Raw genomic sequence first — 14567 nt, 5'->3', positions numbered from 1 at the left:
TCTCACGGGTGGATCAAGGGAGATAGTTCTACATCATGAGATGAAAGAGGTAAGTCGGGTAGAACAGAACAGGGCACGATCTCAAAAACAAACAAAAGAGCAATGAATTTGTCCCTCGCCATCAAATCCTGCAACTCATTGGAATCGTGTCCTTGTAGACAGTCTGCCGGCGAGCGTTTCCCCCACATCCACTTTTTGTGAATAACAATGGGGGAAAAGGGGTTCAATTTGCGCCAGCCGTATACCTTGGGTAACCACGGGAAGATCGGTAGACAAGGAGATAATACTGGCAAAAACAACAGACAAATAGAATGTTGCAGAAGATTTCTTTCGGGGCAACCACCCGGGCCGCAGATGTGGGAGAGGGGAGAGAGGGAAGGGAAAGGGAAAGGGAAGAAAGGAGCGGAAGAACATGCGTTTCGTGAAGCTCGTTGAGGCGGGTTGACTTCATCCCTAGAAGTGCGAGGGAGGCATGTAGACGAATAGATCGCAAGGGGTATGACTGCCCGCACACTCTTTCCTTTACACATGGTTCTCGTTTTTGTCATTTTTTCTTTTTCCATTCAAGCCACGAATGAGACGTCCAGTCTGCAGGTAATGTGTGACGCCTTTGTCTCTATCAACTCATTGTCGTTGATAACGATCCTCATGGAAACCGTCGAGGAATGTTTCGAGTCCGATTGAATTGTTTTTTCCCCAGCCTCAAACCCCGTGTACATTGGGGACAAGGGCCAAGTTTCGCAAGTTCCGCATGCCCTACGCAACGCTCCAGTTCTTTTCTCCTCTACTCCTTGGACTTCACGGCCTCTCTGCCCTTGCCAATCCTTTCCAGGATTTTTTCCCGGTCCTTGTCGAGCTTGAGCTTCGTCACAACAACCTTGCTGGGATGTACGCCGATCGGGACGGATTGGCCGTTTGACTTCTCTCGGGACACGCGTTCGATGTGGATGAGGTATTTGAGTCGGTAGACCGAGGTGACTTTGCCCTCACGGCCCTTGTTGGAGCCACGCACGATGGTGACTTCGTCGTCCTTGCGGATCGGGATGCTGCGGACCTGTGTATTTCATTAGGATCATGGGTGGACGTCGGCCAGAGGCCACACAGATCACGTTGTGTGCGGGACCATGGGAGCAGTTCGTACATTGTGCTTTTCTCTTAGTTCCTTGCTCAGGGGAGCGCTCATGATCGTTCGTCGCACGCTGGAAGGGGCGCCGAAGTGAAGTTTCCGAGACTTGCGCCTCGACGAGGCAAGACCTGCAGGGAGCCAAGTATTAATTTCGGTTTTCATCTTGGGAGAAATACCACCAGAGGGAGAGGGCGTTCATACCATGGTTCGTCTTCGTCATGGTTGGGCGATTGTTGGCGTGGAAAAGGAATGTCGAACAACAGGCGAGATCTGAAGTCTCAATATGCCGTTGCGAATTTTTGGGGATTTTGCGGTGGTGCGAAACTTGTCGGGTGCCAAGAAATTGATTCGGGCGGATCATACGGTGTGGCTGCGCAGATTCTACAGACCGCGCTTCCGCGGTACTACGGAGGGAGTCTCGTATTCGAGTCCACCCTGTGGCCCACCTGCGCGTCAGTGGGAAGAGCGTACATATCATGCCTCGCACTTCCCGCACACGAATAGTTGCTCTGCCTCACCCCTCTGGATCGCAAGCACTTTAAAAATTAAATCGCATCGGAATCGAGGGCGCTTACCCTAGGAACACGCTCCCCCCTAACAAATAAATTCGACTCCTCTTGTCCCGCGATTCTCGCGAGGACGTGCCAGCACGGTTGGGAGATGCATCTCGGCAAGACGCAACATTTTAGAACAAGTGGTGGGCAGCAAGTCGCTATGAACGACTAGCAGTGGAGGCTCTGTGATGTCCTATCCTTTGCTCACAGTCTACGGAGCCCCCTATGAATCGCAAGAAGAGAACATGAACAAGTCCTATAACCCTGGAAGACATACATCTGCGAACAATCGCTATGCCACGCAAGCGCCCTATTCGGAGGATGTCCGACAACAACACTATGACTCCTCTGCCTACGGGTGGACAGGTCAACCGCAGCAGGACCACCCAGGTGGCACGGGTCAACGGACAACATACAATGGCAATGGGTGGGATACTGGGAGGACACAAATCCCCTCTCGTGATGATCGCACCCAGCATGCCAACTATGCGATTCATACCACACCAGGCGGTGGAGGCGATGGTGGACGCAGTTATTTCATCTCCCCATCCTCAAATATCGCAGGACAGAGCAATTCAGGTTTGAACAACCCGGCGTACGCGTCGGGATTAGGCGATGCAGTTTTACAGCAATACGGGCATCACCAGCAGCACTCAACTACAGCCTCAACTTCAGTTCAACGTTCAACTGCGGTGAACTGGGTGCGGTCCCCGATCACTACGCACAACACCTCACGGCACGATAGCAACCCACCCTCCAATTATGGATTCTGGACTGGCCCTTCCTCTCACAATCAACCGAATTCGCTGTCAGCCTCAGCAACGGCTCTGACTGGGAATGTCGGCGCCCGCTTTCAACAGGCATCCGCCGCAATGAGGGGACATGCGTCAGCTTCGCCAGTAACGGAAGCGTCTGCTTCGGTACAACAGTCGGCTTCACAAAGATCGGCCTCACCGTTCTATCAACCTCAAATCATCACGGCGCAAGGACACGGACATCCGCCCTCCACCACACCTCAGACGAACTATAGGGCTACTAACTCAGCAGCACCTAATACTCAGGAAAAAGCCAGGCAGATTGCCAACACTGGTCAGCATAGACGGCGCCCCAGCCTGGAGGCAGCGCAACGGCACGCGCAACCTCAAGCTCAGTCAGTGAGTAGCATCTCAAACCTCGTTACGCACTCAGCTGAGGAGCCTGCCCGACTTCAAAACACAGCGACACTTGAACCGCAGTCAATGCCGAGTTACATCGACCCTACCCAGGTGTTCAACCCCTTCCACAAAGAACACCAAAGGAGGCGCCAGCAAGTCGCTGCTCGAGAAGAAGCCGAGGCAAAGCGAAAGGCAGAACAAGAAGCTGCCGCAAAAATGAAAGCCGAAGCAGAGGCTATCGCAAAAAAGAAAGCTGAAGAAGCTTTGGCCGCAGCGAAGAATCAAGAGCAAGTGGCTCTTACTGCAGCTGCAGCTGCTCCTGCGACTGGTGCAGCGGAGAAAAAGACTAAGCAGACCCAAAAAGCTCCTCGCCCTTCGCAGGAGCCTCTCTCTGAGAATGAGCCTCAGCATGACAAGCACTCAAGTCCTAGAGACGACGAGGCAGACATGGCAAGTGGACTTCGGGCCATGATGGAAAAGATGCAAGAGTTTCGGAACAGAGATCCCAACCTTTTCCAAAAGCTGTGGGACGACATGCGAAAGACATCCTCAGTCCCGTCGGTAGCAATCCCGTCGCCTTCGCCCTCTCTCCAGACGAGTACTAATGCGGCTCCTCCAAACGGCCAAGATCGTCAGCAACCCTTAACGAATACAGTCGCTTCTGCTCCACTTACATTACCAAAGGCACCTTTCCAACGACCTACACCGATCCCCACTACGGAGACTGCCAGATCAAAGTCAGACGCTCTTTCTGGTTTCTCGCAGGGACCCAGGCTCAACGGATATAGGGTCGTCGTTGAAAACAATCCCGAAGGATTGCCTGACTTGGGTAGTTTCCCTGCAGAACGACGGATCAGAAGTACATACAATGGCAAGCATTCGTCGGAGACAGATGCTACGGGACAGACCACCACAAAACCGAAAACAGGCCCGGCAGCGACAAACGCGCTCCCAAATGGAGTCTTCGCTCCTACTGCGCAACAAACTTCGAACCCCACTTCAACCCCCAAAGTCCCGGCAATCGAGAAGACAGCACCACTGACACAAGGTCTCCCTCCTCGTAAGCCAAGTGGTGAGACTATGTGGCCAGAAAGTAAACGGAATGTTCTTGCAGCCGTTGCTGTCAAGTTCTTGAAGGCCAGCCCAGAGAATGAGAAGGTCGAAATCAGCCCCGAAGACATTCATGGCATGCTTGAGCAGAACCCCAGCTATATCGATTTGTGTCTGATGCTCGAGAACAAGGGCCTCAAGTTTCATAGGGGTCAGTTTGCGCGACAACTCCTCAACGAAATACCACAGCTGAGAGGCCCTTCGAAGACTCCGGTTGTTGCAGCTCCTGCCATACCGGTTCCAGGACCGGTACCAGCTCCCGAAATTTCTGTCGCGCCACGTCTACCAGCTACTGTGCATCCAGAGCCACTGCTGGTGAATGCTTCTACCCTTGCTCCTTCTCCAAACTTCAGCAAAGGTTTTCCGAGACCAAAGCCTCCTGCCTTCCCCGGCCCGCACCCTCAACCACGATACCCTCAAATGCAACGTGCAAGACCCGCTAAACCCCTCCATCAAGCTCGTCCCGAGCCCGCACCTGGTTCGAAGGAAGCAATGGCGCGAAAACGTGATTTCTCCGAGGTGGTCGACCTAACAGCATTGAGCGACAATGAAGACTACGTGATGTCCAGGAAACAAGCCCGGATTGAGAGCCCTCCCCTGGAACCGAAAGATCTATTTCAGCAGTATCAGAATCAACCATCAACTACAAATGCGTCTTCGCTTGCAGTCCCCTTCCGGGCCCCCGGCTACCCAGAGCCTCTCCGGTTCAATCCCAGCCTCCCTCAACACCAACTTGGTCACAATCCGCCTCCTACTCATCCCTCACCTCAACTCGCTCCACCATCGGTTGTGCCGCCACCTGCGCAGCACTCACACCGGTCGATCAGACTACTTGCCAAGCCTATCGATAAGAAGGAAGCTTTGCGGAAAACCTATTACGATGCGAGGACGATAGCTAGGGATATTTTGATCGCTGCCGGAAGGCATCCGACTGAGCGCCCACTCAATGCGCACATGGCAGGTCTGCTTGGGAAATACGTGGAAATGGATTCTGATCTCAGCACCTTTGACTGGAACGCGATCGATCCGGGAGGACCCCCGGTACCTCAAGTTCCTTACGCCGATGTCCCGACTGAGCCTCCACGATTCCGTCTGGGGGAAGCAGGAATTCGACGTTCAAGGGCTCATGTTCCTCCGCCGTCTGCGGCGGGTACTGCACCGAGACACGTATTACCAGATACGGCAAAGCGCAAAATGACCCCGCCCGCGTCCGCACCTGCGCCCACTACCGCGCCCACGACCGCGACCGACAAGGCCAAAGACAAAGTCGTGCCTCCTGTCGCACAAGTCCAGTCAAGACCTCAGCAGCCTCAGCCGCATGTCGCAGTCCCGCAAGTCAGCGTCAGATCACAGGGTTCTCACACTTCCCCACGATCTGAGGCTGCAGACGCGGACGAGCGACCAAAGTCTACTCCGAAGCCAATCACTCCTCTGAAGCGAAAACGAAGCCTTATCCCCTTGGACAGCTCTCCTGTTTCGGAGCGAAGGCGGTCGACTCGATCTACATCTAGTCAAGTGGCTGCCTCGGGGGAATCAAAAACAATGAGCAGTGGGCCGCTATTTCCCAGTGTGAAGAGACGAGGACGCCCTCCTGGAGCTAAAACCCTACATAGCAGTATCGGAGCGATGAAGAGGGCCGCGGTGCAGGATTTCTCTCCAATCGAGGTCTCCATTTCTTCACCTGCTTCGCCAAGCCTTCCTGTTTTCAAATGCCGTTGGCGGCATTGTAAGTCACAGCTTCACAACCTCGAGACACTTCGAAAACATGTCGCAAAAGTCCATCGACCGACCCCCGATCAACTTCGAGAAGAAGGTGGCTATATCTGCTGGTGGAAGCGGTGCGAGTACCTCGTAGATGACGGAGACGGCTCTCTGCATCCGTCTGAGATATTTGACACTCGGAAAGACTGGCTTGCGCACATTGAGGAGCACATGAAGAAAGTCGCGTCTACGCTAGGTGATGGCCCAACAACTAAGACTATTGGTAAGCAAAACAGAACAGCATCAAAACCCTTTGATGTCTCGAGATTTCTCTTTAATCCTCCCACACAACCTTCTTCGACTTCCCTCGCTAGAACTCTTTCTCACACAGATCCTCAGACCCTCCTCCGTGACAAAGCCCGCTTCCTGTCAGACGAACAGGGACGAATAACCACACCTGACGTTTCAGTCAAGTCTGTGCAAGACCACCTGGAACCCGACACGATGACGCTGCTGAGGGCCGAACACAGTGATGCAGAGAAGCATGCACAAAGAAGTTTCATGAAGACACACCGCACCGAGAAGAGCAGTCCGAGGGCTGTCGCTGAGGAAACGTTGAAAGCCATGGCGGCAAGAAAGGCCAAGATTGGACCAGGGCTCGACCGCGGCGGGTGTATCCTGGTGAATGAGGCGAGGAGGTCCACCCTGATACAAAACCCAGGAATTCAGAGGGTGGTTGACGCGGATTATTGAGGACAACTCGCGCAAGAGATCAGAGAGCTATTCATACGCGTTTAATTGCCCTGGTCAACTCCTCGCAATCTGAGACCGTCTAGGAATTCGGTGATTATCTACAACAACTTCAGTGTTGAAGCAGCCTCTTTGACAAATCTACGTCGACAGATGGGCACTACCGAATGAGGTTCTCGGAAGAACAAGTTGGCGCGTCAATCTTTGAATTATCGCTGATCTGAGAATGGGCTTTCTGTGAGCTGTGAGCCACCTAGACGAGCTTGCCGATCAAATTTCAACTTCTTTAACCTGGATCGAATCGGGGTTGACGAGAGTTAGCGAGGTATATCATGACAGACATGGACGGCTGGTACATTGACATGCCGCAAAGCATCAGAGAGCAAAGGTGCCATAGAGCTTCATCAGAGTAAACTGGACTGCAAAACATTGCTCAAGCTTTCTTGTCTCTCTTCTCGACACCCTCTTGTGCCGTCTGAGCGTTTCCGAGCAGTAGCCTTATCCTATCCCAAATCTTATCTTTTGACTCGGGTAACTAGATTTCCAGTAGGCGAGGAGATAGAGCCAGCCAGAAGAGCCCCCAGCATATAGACAGACATGGACCCCCGGGGGGGAGGAGTCCTATTGTGAAGAGACAGCTAAGAGGAGGCAGAGGGCAAAGTGAACGCATCGTGAAGATAACCTGCTTACTTTACAGATCAAATTCGTACGTGCTAGCTACCTAGGTACCTAGGTATATTATATCTACCTAGCTGGTAACTACGTAGGACTCGGTCCATCCGTACTCACTCACTCACTACGAGGCAGTGTAGATAATCCCCAAATAGACATTTCTTTTATTCATGTATTTTCAATCCTGGGTGGATCTCCCAGCGCCGTTAACGATCTCTCAGATAACGTATTATGATACCATTGTGTGTGGTGTGGTTTACATGATTCGGGTAATTTGATCTGGTCCAGACCAAAGCTCGTGGACACCGTGCTTTGCTTGGGGATCTACGCAAGATCGGTTGAGGTCTTTGGCTGTGATTCTGTATTTCGTCCCACGGTGTTTCGCTTGCGCTTTGGCTTCGGTTCTGCTCTGCTCTGCTCGTACACTCGTGCTTTTGTGGTGGATCGATATTTGATGTGGCTTCAGCTGGGGGAGATGGTTGGCGAGGAGGTATCGGGTGAGATTGGTGCCAGTCGGCTATGCTCATGATCAAGGGCCTTGTGAGCCTTTCGTTCTCCATCTCTTTTCCGCACCTCCTTTACATGGGTCTCTTGTGTATAACCTCTCTTTTACCAGTTCACAGTGACCACACACCCATCCTCGAACGCCGCCCTCCGAATCCTTTCATTCCTCTCATTCCGTTCCAACCCAAAGCCAGCCCTTTTGAGGACGAAAACCCATACACCGTGCCTAGTTCCATCCCTCCGAGCATATCTCCCCGCCCCCTTTTTTTTTAAAGTTATAATCGTCACACTCTTTCCGTCTCACCGAGCCTCCTCGCCCACAGCAGCCGGCGGTTTGACAGCACCGACGCCGGCCTTCTCGTCCCTCAGCTCCCCATTCAACTTGTCGTCACCCTCCGCGTTGACCTCGAGGAAGTGGTACAGCACAATCATCAGCATGGCCGCGCTGCCGAGGAAAATGGCCAGGCTGTACAGCTGGGCGTCTGTGATCATTTTTGTTTTCTCTTCTCCCTTGTCCTAGTCTCCGATTAGGGTTTTCTGTTCTCTTGGCTTGGGTTATGTGATCTCTTTCGTTTCTCGAGGTGTGGTTTGTCGCACAGCTCAGCTGGACACGGGGTCTGGTGAAGGTGTAGTAGGTAAAGGTCAAGACTTGGAATGGTTGTCGTAGGGGTATCGCTCGTTTTATTCAGGTGTTATCTTGCGTTCGGAGGGCGTGGGGACAACAGGCGTATGAGTTGCAGTTGGCGATGCGATCGTGAGAGGTGTTCTGGGTCAGACTTTGTAGGAATGCACCGAGCTCACACGGAATGACTGCGAAAGGTGTGTCCTGGATCCTTTTCAAGGACGTGAATATGATCTCCGCCTTGTCGCTCAATTGTGTCTCACTGTACGTTGGAGCGGAGAAATTCTGTCCGAGACAGTAAGTGAGCAAAAGCATTGCGGGCAGGGCAGCGTGGCCATTGAACATTGAAGACAAGGGTCGCTTGCTGATTGGTCAGCCTCGTCTCTCAGGTCGCCGCAAACTTGCCAAGCCAAATCCTATGAGGGAGCGCGATGCCAGCCTTGTACGAGCATCGACGAGTGTAGTACCTGTCCAACCCTCACTTGCTATGAAAAGGAACTACGCCGCATCGCCTGTACTTGTGCTAAAAAGGTACTATCGGTATATTCATCTCTCTCGAGTCGGCCATTGCTTCTACGACCCCTGCGGCAGAAGAGATGTGCAAGTTTCCAAGGAGAATCTACGCCTTACACACCTAAAAGACACTAACATGACAGAGACTATTTGAGGTATCTCAGGGCTGCTCAGATCGTCCGAGGGCTGGAGTTCGCTTGTTGCCCGATTCAAACTGCACATGTTACGGAGCTAACCCTTTGGACATATTCAAGTGTCTTGCTGTGCGTATCAAGCAGGTGTAGAAAGGAATTGATAGTCGTCACAGACGGCTCTGGGCCCGAGAACAATTAGTACCAGTTATCGACGCGGCCAGCTTCTGGAGTTCTGGGACGTGATTGTTGTAGACGCCCCGAGGAGTCGTGTGGTATTTCCTGCACAGGTGCGCAGCCGCGGCCGTTGCAATGGCATGCTGCCCCCCGTTGCCCATGAACTTTGTGTTTGACGACGCAACATGCGTGGCGCTCATGTGTTTGCCTGCCATCATCAGATTCGAGACGTTGGCCGAATAGAGGCACCGGAATGGAATGTCGTAGGGCTTCCCGTCCCTCTCGTCCCATTCCCACCAGCGGAGCCGGAAGTCGTATTTTTCGTCGCCGGGGTAGTGCAGACAGAATGCCCCCTCGTTCTGCACCACGGCATCATGGAATCGCCGGTGGCCGCGAATGTCGTTCTCCGTGAGGACGTGGTCTCCCTTGTACCTCCGGAACTCGCCCTGCGCGGGTACATAGGCGACCCAGTCGAACTCGAGGTTGGCGTAGGTCTTGGGGTCCTTTGTCTTGACGTTGGAAAAGGTGCCGTAAATGGCACGCAGGAGGAAGTCGCGGATATGCTCGCCCTGGGTGTAGGAGTCGAGCCACTGGCCGTACTCCCAAAAGTGCGTCAACGGCTTCGTCATTCGCCTGGGGACTTTTGGCTGGGACGCAGAGTTGGGAGGCGCGATGGCAGGGCCAGGACCGTTTTCAATGCCAGGCCTCGTCAGCTGGCCGCCGAGATTGGAGAAGTCCTTGGCCACCTCTGTAGCCCAGGGGACGTGCGGGAAGGTTGAAGGTGCGTCTGCCATGCGTGTGCGGAAAAACACCGTGTTGCCGTGGTGCATGGCGTTGCCATCCACCGGGGCGAGCTTCTCGCCATACTCGGCCTGCGACTCCTGCCCGAAGAGCGTCTCTGCGCCGGAGAGCAGTCCAACGATGGCTTTGCCGGAGCAATCAATGAAGATCGGCGCCGTCAAGCGCACCTCGCGGCCACTGCGTCCGTGGCGGGCGTCCACGGAGACGATGGTCGATTCGCGTTTCACCACGTTGTAGACCGCGTGTTCCAGGAAGATTGTGGCATTCGTTTCCGCCTCGAGCAGATCTCTGGCGCAGATGTCGCCGTCGGGTTTGCGCTCTGAGATCTCGTCGATCAGCGGGCCCGTCACTCCACGTGGTCGAAGTCCGATTTCCACGCTGGCGTTGCCCCCAAGATAGGGCCGATCGTGGACCAGCGCGACACGGTCTCCTAAGCGGGCAACTGTCAGAGCGGCAGCCACTCCAGGCACACCACCCCCGACAACGACGACGTCGAAGGTGCCCCCATCGACCGGATCCTGTGGCAGTCCACGGAACCTACGTCTCCAAGCGCGAGTTGCGTCGTCAATAGCCCCCGGCGGCGGGATGTCGTCGCGACTGAAGAAGAGGGCATCACAACGTCCGCAGAATCCCGTCAAGTCGTGGAGCGCCAGCCCCGTCGCGCCCGCTGCAAGTTGCACCTTTCCCGCAAACTGCCAGGACCAGTCCAGATCGTTCGCCCCAAAGACCGTGTCCAAGGTGCTCCCGTTGACCGCGAGCGTGAACCTGCCTGGATGATGGCCGGGGACCCAGTCTTTGGCACGCACCCAGACGTTGTACTCGCCCGCGTGTGGGACGGAAATCGTCGTCGTCGCGTCCGCGACCGGTCGACCATTCCCGTGCGCCAACAGGTAAGGCGAGCCCATCTCCAGATCGAACTGTGCGTCGAGGACCCAGCCTCCGTAGTCGTCAAAGCCCTCGGCCTCGACCAAGATGCCTGATTCTGGCAATTTGTCCATCTTCACTTGGTCAATCGCTTGGGCCGGTCCTCCCAGTTCGAGATCGAAGGGCTAAGTATTGATGAGCTCGAGCGATGTTTATTAATCAGCTCTGCATTTCACCAGCTCTTCCTCGCCGCTGCACCCCCCTCCGGAGAAATGAGAAATAATCCCGAGTCCTTGTCCCTTATTAGTTCATTACACGCGATGAAATGGGACTTTGTGTCACGGTATGTGTCACCAAAGAAGAAAGACAGACGTCTCTTAGATGACCAGGTTTGGGTAACTTTGAACACCTCCACCCCCAACCTCAACATCTATGTCATCATCATCATCATCATTACCTAGGCACCAAAAGCGAGAAGTGATACCCTATTGATTTCACAGTGTTTATCCCTCTCTCCTACTCATGTCCCTTGAGCTTGATTGTGATGCCAAATCCGCGAACCTCGTGGCTGGATTGGCGAGCAGTTTCGTCCAGGCGGCGCATGTTGGTTGTAAGCTCCACATTCCGTCGTCTTGAATCGGCTCCGGCTTCGGCCTATTATTCGCTCGGCGGCTAATTACTAAAGCCACGCGACAACACAGCCCTAACGGCCCTGGCACATTTGATAGCTCGGATTTCCGCTTCCCCTAGCCCTCCAATTTCCTGGCAGAAGGTATGCCAGAATATCTTGTCTATGTAGATGCACTGCAGGCAGGGTGAAACTCAAACAATTGACCAAGGACACGTGATCGCCAAATGTGACTGACAGACAAGGGCACCAGGGTTACCAAGCACCCTAGGCAATGTAATGACGAATGGCGATCACGTTACGGCCTCAGCGACCCCTCGACAATACCTAGGTAGGCTACCGGACGGCGCCAGTAGCTCTCGAATAAATATTCGACAGTATATAGTCTAGTTTATCTCCAGGACCTAGTAGAATCTACCGATGTTCCTCCATTGAGTCACAGACTCCCCCTCCCCTTTCCACCCTCTGGATTAGAGTAGAGTAGAGTAGATCCGAGCTCGTCCGTGTTGCGCTGGGAGAGATATCTGGATCTTGATCGGGTAAAAGTCGTCCCATTCCATGGGTCGGTTCAGACACACCGGACGACCTCGTCTCCGGGGCTCCTTGGATAGGCTGGCTGCCTGGGCACTGGGCCACTCTAGTGCCTGATCTGCACCGCGATCCGGTTCGTCATGAACTTGGAGATGTCGCCGATCAAGAGACACCCGATGATGGACAGCACTCCGAACGGGATGCTGACATACCACACGTAGGACAAGGCGTCCGAGTACGCCCAGCGGCTGCCAATGGTCGCGGCCTGGACAATCGCCGGCGTGACGCCCGCGACGGCGGTGGCGTTTGCAGGGACGGTGAGAAACGTCTGGACGAACGTCGCGGCCGAGGACTCGGGGAGACCGGCGTCGAGGGCAAAGGCCAGGACGCGCTCGGGGAGCTTCTTGGCCAGCTTCTCGCTGAAGACGTTGTAGTAGATGGAATAGCCGATGGAGCCGCCGACGAAGCGGATGGTGAGGGTCAGCGCAGTCGCCGTGGCGATCAGCGAGTCGGGGCACGCGGTCATGGCAATCGTCGCAGAGGGGACAATGACGCCGCCGATTCCGAACCCCGCGATTGTGGCCAGACCCACGGCAAGTCCGGCGTTGTTTGGAGTCACCGCAGCCATGCTGCCAGTGAAAGCAGCTGAGAGAGAAAGTGTGTTAGTGTCGCGTGTCGCGGACGTGCAGTTATCACACGGGTTCCACTTACTCATGAGGACGCAGGAGGTCAGAAGGAGCTCACGATTGTTCCCTTTCAGGATGGTGAGCAGGGCGTTCATCACTGACGCACCGACGGTGATGGCAATCGAGTAGCCGAGACCCTTGACGCCAACTTGAATCGGACTTGCGAAGAGTCAGTACAGTCTCGAGAGGTAAACTGCAGAGGGTCCCACATACTCAGGGTCATAGACGGTGCCGTACGTCAGAGGAGCAAAGTTGATCATCGAGTAGAAATTCATGCCCGACACAAAGGCCACTGCGAGCGCGATGGCCACGACTCGCTGGCCGGCAAAGAGATCCCTCGGGACCATGGGATACGTGGCACCTTTCCACTCCCACATGACGAAGCCGAAGATGAGCGCCGCGCCAATGAACAGCATGCACAGGACGTATGCACTCTTCCACGGGTGACTTGAGCCGCCTGACTGCAGCGCAACGAGACTTCACACAGTTAGCTAGGTCTCACCGAGCCATCACCTGCGAACAACTTACAATAGGATCACCCCGGTGATGGAGAGGAAGGCACCGACATAGTCGACTCTCTTCGCGATTTCCATCCGGGTCAGAGTGCCCTTGCGAAGAATGTGCGAATCTGGGAAGTAGAACAGGAGGACTCCGACGAAGAAGACGGCATTATAGATGCTTTGAGCCGGTCAGCACACACAAGGGTCTTCAGACAAAGTTCCCGTTGTTCTTACAAGGTAATCCACAGACCCCATCGCCAGGTCGAGTTGGCCGAGAGCAACTGGGCGTACAAGACGTATGGGAAGAAAGGGCCTTGATGGATAGTCAGTCGGTGTCCAAAAGGATTTTTGTCTCGAGCAGAAAATCCCCACTCACAGATGAAAAAAGTGACGCATGCAAGATAGATGCCACGCTTCTTGACGGGGACCAGCTCCGCAGTGCTAGAAGAGGTCAAATGTTAGAGAATGACCTGCTTCCCAGTCTCTTTTTCGAAACCGCACTCACCCAGCAAGGGCCGTAAGCTCTCCAATGGCAGCACCGCCGCCCGCAACGGCCATGCCGGCAACTCCTTGACCAAATGTCTTTGCTGTTGCGGTGACGATGAGGCCAACCAGGATCATGACGCAGCCCAGGATGGAGATATTCCGTTTGCCGAACATGTCTTGGAGGTAGCCACAGAATGGACAGACGGCGGCGAGCGCCAGGGAGTTGGCGACGGTGAGCCAGCCAGTCGAGGCTGAACCCAAGTCGGCGGCGATGTAGCTGAGAGAGCCTGCCGCTCGTTAGTGCCTCTGAACAAAGGGGGAGAGAATGTCCGAGAGTTGTACCTCCGACGAAGTAGAGAGGAATTTGTGACCCTATAAAGTCGTCTCTGTCAGCGAGCTGTTTCGAATCTTTGGGTGTGTCTGTCGCAACGTGTCAACTTACCCACGTATACGCCACACAGCGAGATGGTGGCAATGATCTGCTTCCACGTCCAGTTGACGTGTCCGTCAGAGTCGTCGCCTTTGGCAACCCGGTCCCTTTCATCTTTCACTTCGACGACGAGTTCGCATCGTGTGACAGACGGGTCGTCTTTCTCCTCCATCCTTGACTCGACGTCTTGCTGGCTGCCCATTATTGTGGGAGTATGGCTCACCGTTCAGCAGATTTCTTGGTGTTGATAGTGCTAGCCTGTTCGAGAGAGAGAGAGAGAGGAATGGGAGTGTTCAGAGATCGAGATATGCCCATATTCTGGGATGGTCCACGTGTATAAGTACATTTCGGTCCAAGCCCTCACCTTGTCGACGCACGTTGTCCCTGGCTTCCCCCATGGGGTCAAGCCCCGGCCATAATAGTTTTTAGGAGGCCTGAGCTCTGGACCGAGAGGCTGGAGCATGATGGGGACAGAACAAAGCCAGGGATCCACCCCAGAAAACACCGATTGTGCATAAATCAACAATTGAAAATTGTGGTTCTCAGAGTAAAGGGCCCTGGACCATTTTGGGTTGCGTAAGCTCAAAAGATTTGACCTCCCCGGGGGGGGGGGGCAATTTCTCTGAA

At 54.3% G+C, this 14567-nt stretch overlaps 5 protein-coding genes across 5 annotated transcripts; 1 reads left to right on the top strand and 4 right to left on the bottom strand.

The window, feature by feature from the left end:
- Window positions 1-784: 784 nt before the first annotated feature.
- On the bottom strand, window positions 785-1288 carry Z517_05141 (ribosomal protein L24; the record flags this gene model as incomplete). The annotated part of the gene is made up of 2 exons (XM_013430468.1): window positions 785-1054; window positions 1142-1288. 2 exons carry the CDS (start codon window positions 1286-1288, stop codon window positions 785-787), a joined length of 417 nt encoding a protein of 138 aa, XP_013285922.1.
- A 580-nt stretch (window positions 1289-1868) lies between these two features.
- On the top strand, window positions 1869-6398 carry Z517_05140 (uncharacterized protein; the record flags this gene model as incomplete). The annotated part of the gene is made up of 1 exon (XM_013430467.1): window positions 1869-6398. One exon carries the CDS (start codon window positions 1869-1871, stop codon window positions 6396-6398), a length of 4530 nt encoding a protein of 1509 aa, XP_013285921.1.
- A 1473-nt stretch (window positions 6399-7871) lies between these two features.
- Window positions 7872-8063, bottom strand: Z517_05139 (uncharacterized protein; the record flags this gene model as incomplete). The annotated part of the gene is made up of 1 exon (XM_013430466.1): window positions 7872-8063. One exon carries the CDS (start codon window positions 8061-8063, stop codon window positions 7872-7874), a length of 192 nt encoding a protein of 63 aa, XP_013285920.1.
- Window positions 8064-9007: 944 nt separating this feature from the next.
- On the bottom strand, window positions 9008-10813 carry Z517_05138 (uncharacterized protein; the record flags this gene model as incomplete). Its single annotated transcript, XM_013430465.1, has 1 exon — window positions 9008-10813. The coding sequence occupies one exon, from the start codon at window positions 10811-10813 to the stop codon at window positions 9008-9010; it is 1806 nt and encodes a 601-aa protein (XP_013285919.1).
- A 1131-nt stretch (window positions 10814-11944) lies between these two features.
- Window positions 11945-14142, bottom strand: Z517_05137 (uncharacterized protein; the record flags this gene model as incomplete). The annotated part of the gene is made up of 9 exons (XM_013430464.1): window positions 11945-12483; window positions 12550-12683; window positions 12738-13001; window positions 13053-13202; window positions 13259-13337; window positions 13401-13465; window positions 13530-13797; window positions 13853-13882; window positions 13953-14142. 9 exons carry the CDS (start codon window positions 14140-14142, stop codon window positions 11945-11947), a joined length of 1719 nt encoding a protein of 572 aa, XP_013285918.1.
- Between the last annotated feature and the right edge of the window lie 425 nt (window positions 14143-14567).

This window comes from Fonsecaea pedrosoi, assembly GCF_000835455.1.
Source record: "Fonsecaea pedrosoi CBS 271.37 unplaced genomic scaffold supercont1.3, whole genome shotgun sequence".
In the NCBI taxonomy this organism is placed as follows: Eukaryota; Fungi; Ascomycota; class Eurotiomycetes; order Chaetothyriales; family Herpotrichiellaceae; genus Fonsecaea; species Fonsecaea pedrosoi.
The sequence above is the reverse complement of the archived record's forward strand: the minus strand, read 5'-3'. Positions and strand labels throughout refer to the sequence as shown.